Genomic DNA, 11,054 nt, shown 5'->3' with positions numbered 1-11,054 from the left:
TAATAAGTTTTTTATTGCAAATTTTTGCAATAAAAACAAAATAAATTTTATAATTCGTTTTTTTTTGTATGTGGCATATTACTCGCATAGTGGCACATTATTCATTTTTCAGCACTTTCTCGTATTTCTTTATTTTTAATAATAAAAAATAAAAATATTCGATTCCAATCAAATACAAATAATAGATAAAGGATGGAAGAAAAAGATCAGTATGTAAAATTACTTTAAAAATTAAACAAATAATTAAATATGTTCATACATAGAAAAGTTGGTTAAAATCTTGTTTTGCTGTGATTGTCTATTTTGATTGTCCATTAAAATTTTTGAAATTTTAAATAAGAAATCTTAAAGAAAGAGAAAAAAATTAATCACAACACATTTTTGTTGTTACACCACGGACGACAGGTTTAAAAATTTTTTCTTATTAATATCGCAAAGATAAGTAGCGATAAATAATGATATAAGAAAGTGATAACAGAAATCATGATTGGAGTTTGTAAATATGTATATAGTTAAAAAAATATGATAAATGATATCGATACTTGAATCTCTTCATTTACGGTGGTTTTGGTTTAGGATTAATAAAAAATATAAGAATCAAAGAATATTTATAGATAACAATAAATAAAAGAAATAATTATTTTAAGAAAATAACTATTTTAGGAACTCCTTCAATTTATATAATAAAAATAAATATAGAATCACCAGGCTTTAGGAGTCAGCATTAGTACTGATTTGCGCAAAAATATAATAATGACAAAGATATTATAATTTTTCTTCATGGATATTCTTAGTGAAGGTCTTCTGATTTCAATCCAAGTAATTGCAACTTTAATTCTCTGTCATAAATTATTACTCTTTGAAAAAAATTAATGTATCAAATAATAAATTAAAACCCGCATGTTACAATCTTAAATAATCAAATTCAATTGTATCAAATTAAAAAGTAAAACAGAAATGGTACTGTCTCTTGTTTATATAATCTTATCTTTTTAAAAAAACGTAAAAAAAGCGCTAAGAGTTCGTGCTTTTCATAAAGAATTATTTGGACCGATTTCACGCCAATTACTTGATTGGCCATGGAACTGACTAATCGTGTTTGCTGTAGAATTAGTACAAAATTACCTTTTTAAAGAAAGGTAAAAAAAGGCGCTAAGAAAATAAGGTGCTTCTCGAATAAAACCTAAGTATCCAACCCAATTAATAGCAATTTTAATTTTTTTTCAAAGATATTTTTATTGAATATTTTTTAAATTTTTATTTCAATCTAAGTAATAGCAACTTTAATTTTCTGTCAAAAAAATTACTATTCTTTGAAAAAAATGTATCAAATGAAAAATTAAAATTCAGATGCTACAATCTTAACTAGTTAAATCCTATTAAATTAAAAAACAAAACGCAAGTGGTACTAACTTTTGTTACTCTAATGATGTGTACTATTATTTGTATAAAAGATTTGATATCAACAATTGGCGTAAAGTTCCTGGCTATCTAGTGCCAGACGGTGCAACTGTACATTTTTTCTCTAGTCGACGATGTTAATAAAATCAAAGATTTAAGATTTTGCATCCCAATATCTCCACTCGTAGGACACATAGAGGAAAAATAAAAACTGTTATTGTATATTTTGAGCGGATGCAATCGATTGAGCACACTTAGAACCTGAGTTCAGCACTTATTGAGATCCAATAATCTCAATCCCTGGCAACTCGCCGGCTCGCGTAAAGTAACAACGGCAGTGTCGCTGTGCGTACCTTAGTGTCAAGACAATATAACATCTCTAGATAAATAAATTTAATTAATTCTAGACGTTTCGTTTTTTATTTATATCTTTATCATTGTTATATTAGGTTGAGTAAAAAGTCATCGCGTATTTTTTAGCTCAAAGTTGTATATATTGTACAATATCTTCGTCAATAATGAATGAAATTCAAATTAAAAAAAAGGGTTTTAAAGCTTGAAATCTCTACTTTTAAAAGCTTATCACATTTTTTAAGTTTATATGAGTTTGATAATTTTTACATACCAAAAACTACGAGCTGAAAAAGACGAAAAATTTTCTTCTCACTTTGTGGATTTGTAACGTGTCCAAAACGAATTTGAGAAAATTTTCGATTACCTATCGTGAAAGCTTGATACTTTCCCTACAAAATCGTTTTTTTTTTAATATTCCTACGACTTTTGATTACTGAGTTATCGCGGATTAAATAAAAGAATTATTTTGACTTTAATTGCTCATAACTCCATTAAAAATTGTCGTATCGTATAATTTAAAAAAGAGATTTTTAAAGCTGAAACTTTACTTTATCAAGATATATTTATATTGTTGGTAACAAAGTAATTGCGGTTTTTACTGATAGATCTCTTTTAAAAAAACGCGATGACTTTTTACTTAACCTAATATTTTTACGCAAATCAGTACTAGCACTGACTCCTAATGTCTCGTGATTCTATATTTATTTTTCTTCTATAAATATCTATATAGAATTGAACAAAAAAACATAAAATAATAAAATTAAAAACAATTAAATAAGTAAATAAACATATAATTACAATATTAAAATGGAAAATGGCGAAAGAAATAAGAAATAGAAATTTTAAAATGTAAATTGAAAATGTACATTCTTATTTATATACATTATACTTACGTATAAAGATTATATATATTTGTACAGATTTTTCTTTTTATTTACATTGTGTACGTTTGAAATTATACTTGCAAACTTTTTTATTTTGTATATTATTTAAATATTCTACAATTTTACTTATTGATACTATATTATATTACTTATTGATACAAATACTTTATTGATACTATATGCATTAATGCTAATATTATGTGTATCGTACATAAATATAATATAAAAACATTACGCGATTATAAAAAGTGTTTTAAGAAACCAAGGTCCTTCAAATATAGCAATATATCAGCTAAGATCTTAGACATTTTATCTCCGCCTGCCTGCTTTAATATCTTAGAATATTCTGCCATACCTATTTCTATTATTTGTTGTTCATTTATAAGGACGTATCCCATTAATATTGGTAAAAAGAAAGATGCAATAACGAAACCGAAAAGACTACCTCTCTTGTAATCGTCAAGGAAAACATCATACGAGTACTTGTCGACATTCCAAATGCCAGCCTCTAACAGATACTCTTTCAACGCGTCGTGATAAACACGCATTATCTCGAAAAACTTGTCTTTCATCACTTCATGCCAGCAGCACAAACTAATGTACGTAGAGAGATCAACGACGGGAGTCGAATAGCTACATGTCGCGAAGTCGATCAGCATCGCATGAAGATGTTGTTGTCCATCATCTTCTCTCTTGAAGAGAACGTTATTCAATGTAAAATCGCCGTGACACATTGTGGACAAAGGTTCTAGTGGTTTAATCGTCTTGTTTATCACTTCGTCGGATGCATTCGAAAGTAAAGCTTCCATTTTGTCGCAGAAAGCCGCGTCATGGTTGTGGCTGCGAAGATATTCCACCGCTCGCGTTGCCTGAGAATTGAGAATGATGTTGAAGTCGTGAACCTTATTATATTTAGGTAAATTTTGAAGCTGTCCCACAATATCGAAGAATTTTTCTTTCTGTAGTTCCTTCATGACATATCCTCTGCCATGGAAGCGTCCTATCTCGCGCATCGCCGCTAATGTGTATTCTAATGGAACGTTATATTTGTATGTGTAAGGATAGTATCCTCGTTTACTGACGTTCTCCAAAGCAATTACTGAGTCCATAGGTGGCTTCTCGTCGACATAGAAACATCTCGGAAAATTCTCATCCGGTCGAGCACACATCCGGTAAAACAATATTTCATTGTGAAATTGCAAGTCGCTGCCCATCATCTGTCTCCAGGTTTCTAACTGTCTAGGTCTTTTTAGTATTACAGAATGTTCTTCACTCTGATCCGTTAGTCTATTTTTAAACTTGACGCACGCATAACATATAGTGGACATAAAAATATCGGTGGGCTCGGTTATCTCGTATTGAGCTTCATCGATGTTTGGACCAAAACTTTCAATGATTTTCGACATTATCTTTTTGATCCATTTTTGGAAATCTTCGTCGTAGGACATTTTTAGTTGTGTCATATGCACTTTGTTGAGTAGCTGTACGTCTTGATTGCATCTGTTCAATGCGAATACGCTTACTGAGTCACGATTTAATCGCAGTGCATATAAAAGCGCCTTCAGACGATATAGCTAACGTACGATTACATATTGACGACAACACATTCGCACACATTCGCTAAATATTGAATCTACATTCAATATGGATAATTATATATGTCATGCATGTGTACGATATTTACTCACATTGCCTATATCGTCTGAAAGCACTTTGACACTGATTACAGTGCAGATATAATGTATTATATGTATAGTCAATGACCTTCATATAAATGAAAGGAGTTAATCTGTTTTATAATATATTTTATAATATGTAAAAAAATCGCAAATATTATTTTTTAAGTATTGATGAAAGAAAATTTATTTACCATGTGTCTATTGACCATGTAAAATTAACAACGTAAACAAAAATTTTGGATATGTAAAAAGATTATCTTTTTTAACGTTGATTCTATTTTTAATAGATTATCATGTTTCACAAAATTATCTTCGCTTTATCTGTGGCTAAAAATAATAGATCTATTTTTCAATCATACTTTTTTATCATACGATACTTAACTACTACACTAATTGAAGTATCTCAAGTGAGGATTTATATAACGAAGCAAAGTCCGTTTGCCTTGAACAGTGTTGTAACAAACATGGTTATACACATTTGTATGTACAATATAACCCAATATAATGTAATTTAGATTTACATTACGTACGTGGATATTTAATGAATTAATAATGTAAATTTTTATTTTATATTTTACGTAAAAGCATAAGTATACATTTCGTTAAATATTATCACACGTAAATTTCAAAGTTAATTAGAAATACAACAAATGTATCCGAATGCTAAAATTTGTACAAAATTATCTTAGAAAAGAGAAATAAGATATTAGACAGATTGTATGTAATTTCTCAACGATTTATAGAAACTTATTATATAAATCTGTAGAAAAATAACTCTTTACCCAATGTATCCATGATGTGTTTTAATTGCCATTTGCAAGCATTTATCTTAGATCGTAAATAAAAAAAAATGGAACAAAATTTTTGACCGCATACTAACAGAACGAATTGAGTTCTATGGCTGGAGAAGTGGACGTTTTTCTGGTCCGGTAAAGTGCATCCCAAGGGCACTGGATGGTGCTGCTGTCGAATAGACAGAGCATTTGCATTCTCCATTTAGAAGAGATATATTCCGCGCGTGCTGTTTCTTTCAACGGAAAAATTGAAGAAGTAATCACGGTTGACGTCAATGTTTGAACAGAAGTTAAATATTTAAAACTTATATCGCTCCATAAATGTCAATTATAACGAGATTAGTGAGAAATTTAAATACTTCTTCAGCTGTAATTGATAAGAAAACTAACAACAAGGAAAGAACAAATAGATTTAGCGGTAAAAATTAAATACTAAATATTGCAAGCGGCAAAAAATGCAGACACAATCATACATCGATGATGTAAAAAAATTTTTGAATCTGCATATGGTTTTGTAAGACAAAATCAAATTTTTTTTTCAATAACGCATTTTCAATTGGGAATTGAATTTATTCATAAAGTAATAAAAAAAAAATACATTAAAAGTTGTCATCCCCTCCTCCCCGAAAATGTTTGTGTCTTTGTTTTATGTTGTGAAGTCCACTTTAAATTATTTCCTCTTTTCGTCTCTTTTCCTCCTTTCAAGATAAATTAGGCAGATTTTGGATCGATTAGTGGAAAAACGTCTCCTGCGATTTTTCCAGGTAAAGGAATTTTGCATAATTACTGGTGATATTGATGATGTATTTAAGTGGCTTGCTCGATAAACGGCAAGGAAAGGAAACTGAAGCCACGGTGCTATCTGTAGTATATTGCACGACAGTTTTAACGAGAATTTCAAGTTAGTGCTACTGAAAACTTTCGGCGTTATGTGACGTTGTTAAATTTTAATATCAATACATATTTATTTTTTTCGAGGATTTCGTTCGTACTTTATATAACTTATAAATATTATAGAAGATTTCCGAATATTTTATCCTCCCTATATTTCTACTTCCGTTAAAATGCATTGTTAATATCATTGATAATCAGTTCAAAAAGCTGGGAAGATTTATAAACTTTTCGTACCGATTGCTATAAAAGATTTTTTTCTGTTATTTCCTGTAGAGCATAATACATTTGAGGCAAGCGTATGTAACTTGCAGTTACTTGTTAAATTGTTATATAATATAATATAATATATGATTTGTACTGATTATAAATCAAGTATTATCATATCGTTATATCAATTTTGAATACAAGAAATCATTTAATGACCTCCAATTACCAAACCAGTTTATTACATAAATATGAATAGATTTATGCCACAAATGTAATAAGATGTTGTAAAATTAGCTTGTTTGAGCTTGATTGTACCGGTAGTTGTAATATAACAACTCTCTTATCAGTGAAAACAATAAAACCGTCATATGCGTTCCTTCTGCGTTTTACTAAATGATGATTTATTTCATAATATATCTTAGCTACGTGATATTCAGAAGAGTCCATCATCTCTCGGCGGAATATATAATTACGGCGAGTTGGTTGAGAAGCGAGGAAGACGCTGCTCGACGCGATATTACTGCGTTCTTTTCCCGGGGCGCACAATTCCCTGTCGAAAATTCCGCAAAACATAACAATGACTGGCGTTAAGGAGAGGACTGCTGGCTACGCGAGACGAATCGAGTCAGATTAAATTTCCATTGCAAATTTCATTCAACGGACTGCTTCATACCTTACTTGCACTCTCTCTCTCTCTCTCTCTCTCTCTCTCTCTCTCTCTCTCTCCCCCTCCCTAATTCATTCCTCTCTCTCTCTTCCTTTTTTGAGTGCTCTCTCGCTCTCAACGATGTGACGACGACTAGCACAACGTCGTCTCACAGTAAGATGAACGAGGCGACTAGTATTTACGCGAGGAACGAAGCATTTGCGGGATAAGCATCGAGTCGTTGGTGTACATCTAAGCGTCGTTATCCGTTTTCTTTGTCGAAGATTATCATCCTGCACGACGGCTGTCACGATCTCCATTCTATGAAGTAGATAACTGTCTCGAGGTTGCATTCCGTAATCGACATTAGCAAACATAGAGTTAACTGAGATATGTGCTGTTGTAGACACGAGGCTGACAATAAGTAGGATTGTATTTAGAAGGCAGGTTTTCCATGGTTCTCTAAGCATCGCTATGGATATCAAACTTTTTGTTGAAACGATTCGTGGTGGCGACGAACGATAATGAAAGCTTTCTTGCATCTAATATGCGACTAAGTGCTCGTTAGACTAATGAGCCCTTAAAAATACACGCTTTCTTGCGTTATCTCGAGGAGTGAAGCGATTAAATGAAGACTTAATGACGTGTTCACAGGTGGTCTTTGTTACATTGGACGCGGTCTGTCGCCAGCATCATCATCCTTCTTGTCTTCGACAACAGCAAAACTTCCTCTTTCAAAGCCAATCGTATCGTTACAGAAGTGTTGAGAATTGGATAATAAATTAAGTAAATAAGAATTCAGAGAACATAAATTTCCTTTTTCAATCTATCGCTCGTTTAATATATGTTCTCTACGGAGAATGATGGAGCTATTGTTTTTTATACAGATATTTTTTGTCCCAGCCCTATTACATTACTCGTCGTGCAAACTGCTGAGAGAGATCGCTCTTAGCGACAATTCTCAAGACAATGGCGGATCGCGTTACAACATTCGTTACAATTCTTCCACGTCATGGATGTTTTTCATTACGCCCATCGGAAATTCATCCTGCCAACTGACGTGCAGAAGGGACACCAAACAGAACCGATGAATTTCGCGCGTTCGTCCTGTTTCGTGCGAAACAAATGGCAGCCAATCGGCGCTCGCGTGCATTTCGAAAGTGAAAATTAATCCGATCGGCCGTGCGGGAAATCAATTCCATAATAAATCTCCCCCGAGCGGATCGTAAATAATATCCGCGCCGTGCACCGCGAGATAGCGCGTTGGCGCAACGGCGCGACAAAGAAATATGACACCCCACGGTCAAGCTTATTTATCGGCGAAACCCGTACCGAACCCGGCTCCAACTGAGAACTCCAGCTAGGACATTTTACACACCCGCTGCATCCATCGAAAATCCTTGCCCACGGTGCATGAGAGTTTGCACTCCGACACGCGAGGCAATCATAAACCTTCCGAGTTGATTCTCTTGCGACGTACTTCGAACGATTTTGGCTGGGCGCTCTATGTATTCCATATCGATCACGCTATTTCATCTGAAAAAGAGAAAGAAATGATGTAGTACGTGTTTACAGAAATACTTTTTCATTATTTGCAATATATAATTACTGGGTCTATCGAAATATGTATTCAGTATCTGAATACATACTCGAGTTGACGGAAACTTTTTCACCAATTATCACTGTATTTTTAGAAATCTTTTATGAGATAAAGTATTGTTTCCAATGAAATTAATATCTAAATAATTACAACAATATCTACAATAACCTACGTTATTTCACAAGCATGTAAATATGTTCTTTTTACAGCGCGTTACATTAGTTATTTTCATCGTAGCAAAATTAACGGAAATTATTAACGTAATTGATTTTAATATAATAAAAGCATCGCGATGTAACCGTCGCGGTTACATTAATACGTGTGTACGAGGGATCGGTGCAGTATCATATTATTTGTTACATCACTCTGTTTCTTCTCGTAATTGCCGCAACGTTTGGTTTAAAGCAATGATCATCCCCGGTGACATTTATTTTCCATTAAGACGTATCTTTCTGTAAACAATACAAAATTGTTTGTTCGATGTGTGACCGACCATAACACATTAGCCATCGATCGATCGATATATCCCGCTATCGCGACAAATTTTATTCCCCCCGACAATTATTCTATTCCTATAAGACAGCGAATTCTTGGCTCACACTCTTGGCACGTGTCGGTCGTGCTACGTGCGATTTCTTGCGATCAATTAGCAAAGCCAAGCTTTAATACAATCCGTAATCTCGGCCAATAACGGTTTGCTGGTGCGTGCCTACGTAACTCAGATGAAGCGAGCAGTCATCGGAATTGCACCGCTAATGCTGAGGCAAATTTATTTTCAGAGAAAGGAAGAAAATTTCTGGTGGAAATGTGAGCCTTCGTGCAAACTTTCTTGCCATCTCTATACCAGTATTGAGTAAGTTTCTTACTTACAAGCCGCAAGTTTGAAATTATTTCCAGGTTTCACTCATTTAGAAATTTTAACATAACTTGACAATACTATTTGTATATAGACCAATGAGCTTTCAAAGTGAACAATCAATAATATGAAACTGGCGACACTGGCATTGCACGATTTATAACAGCAATTTATAATAACAGTAATGATTGAATTTACACACTCGCGAATTTTTGGAATATTTTTGCGCGAGTTTTGCGAGACTGGAAACACACTAAAAATGCTTGATCTAAAAATTGAAAAGTGGGAATGTAGTCTTCGGTCTATCTACTAGACGTTTAAGCAACAGTTGTGAATCTGAATTTTCAAACAGGAGAGCGACAGAGAGAAAGAGAGCGAAAGAGAGAGAGAGAGAGAGAGAGAGGATAGATTTCGGAGTAGATTGAAAGATAACTGTACGGCTCTCTATTTCTCCTGTTCTTGCCTATCTTTTACTGGCGCTACATCTCGTCCCCGATGTCGCGCCTCTTGCTCTATCCAGCAGGGTTATGTCTTCTTATTCCGTCCGAGTTTCCATCGCCGCAGATATTTTACGAGGTGGCTTCGACTTCGCGGGCCGTAAAATCTCGAAATTTAGGAGAGGATCTAGCTGCAAGGACGCGACCCACTACACCAGACCAGGCCTCGCGTGTGTCTACATATGTCCTTCGCGAAACGTCGCGAAAGGCAAAAACTATTCCCGCGCCTCTTGATTCGAGGTCACGAAGCGCGATCGCCCTGCCGTAGCAGTCGAATCGAAACGAAGCGCGCCTCGACCTCGATTCCACCGTGTAATTCGTGTAAATGCGCCAGGGAATCGCTGATGCGCGCATTCCGCGGCTCGTCAGCCATAACTCGATATTATCCAGAGCCATGGGATTTAATGGACCATCGAGTGAGATAAACGCGCTACAAGTATCGCGATTAAACCTGCTATTGCTATATCTGCCGACGCGTTACCGTGTTCGTTGAGCGCAAAGAGGAAACACGCGGATTTACACCCGTTCTCATGAGTCGACGATAAATTCTCATTTTTGCCGGCGACACGATACAAATGGAAACCGTAGACAGAGACAAAGGCAAGAAACAAGGCGGAACGATAGCGCGATTCGAAATATACCACGTCGGATCATTATACTTTCTTGCTCTAGCAGTTCTCCTTTCCCTGTAGCTCTTTTTCATTATTTCCTTCATCCATTTTGCGTTTATTACCCTGTTAATTTTAACAAATGATTTATTTTCGCAGATGCGTAGAAAATGCGTAGTCATTCAATTCATTTGCAATTTGTGGAAATGCCATTCAAATTATATAAGAAAATTAGGTGGTACCCTTATTAAATGATAGGGCATATCACATCTTTTTAAATTGAGTTTGCATCTTTTCTAAATTAAGTTAAAAGCAAAATGTTGGTCACGGCCGTACGGACGGAAGGAAAGGAAATTGAGGAAATGGAGCAGATTGCGAGGTGGAAAGGTGGTCAATGGCGTTGATTCATAATTAAATTAGCTTGAGCCCATTGTACAAGCATGGCTGGCTCTTGTAACCCGTTCGTTCCAAACTTGGCCAATTCTAGCGGCCTTTCGTGAGAGCTCGAATTTCTTGTCGCCAAATAAAATAGACCGGTTGAAATTGCTCGCAGCCTTTCGCTAAATTTAATAAAGAAACTTGTCGCGACTCACTTGCGAGCAAAGTTTTGTTACGTACGTCGCAATCACGATAC

General features: G+C 34.4%; 2 protein-coding genes across 10 annotated transcripts in view; one reads left to right on the top strand and one right to left on the bottom strand.

Annotated features, from left to right (window-relative positions):
* The window catches only part of LOC108750655 (tyrosine-protein phosphatase Lar-like), a 369,675-nt gene that overhangs the window by 225,999 nt on the left and 132,622 nt on the right, over positions 1-11,054 (top strand). Inside the window, exons 1-2 of one of the 9 annotated variants that reach the window (XM_018490287.1) lie at positions 464-468; positions 10,580-10,583. The exons of 7 other annotated variants lie outside the window; for them this stretch is intronic. In XM_018490287.1, coding sequence (XP_018345789.1) covers positions 10,580-10,583 — 4 coding nt within the window. In that variant the 5' untranslated portion in view covers positions 464-468. Of the gene's footprint in view, positions 1-463; positions 469-9,306; positions 9,313-10,579; positions 10,584-11,054 lie in introns of those variants that run through there. One more of the 9 variants, XM_018490290.1, reaches the window with a different exon arrangement.
* On the bottom strand, positions 2,837-4,176 carry LOC108750653. The gene has a single exon (XM_018490279.1). The coding sequence runs from the start codon at positions 4,100-4,102 to the stop codon at positions 2,879-2,881; it is 1,224 nt and encodes a 407-aa protein (XP_018345781.1). The 5' UTR covers positions 4,103-4,176; the 3' UTR covers positions 2,837-2,878.

The sequence above is a fragment of the Trachymyrmex septentrionalis genome, unplaced genomic scaffold, assembly GCF_001594115.1.
Source record: "Trachymyrmex septentrionalis isolate Tsep2-gDNA-1 unplaced genomic scaffold, Tsep1.0 scaffold37, whole genome shotgun sequence".
Lineage (NCBI taxonomy): Eukaryota > Metazoa > Arthropoda > Insecta > Hymenoptera > Formicidae > Trachymyrmex > Trachymyrmex septentrionalis.
This window is presented reverse-complemented; position numbering and strand designations above follow the sequence as displayed.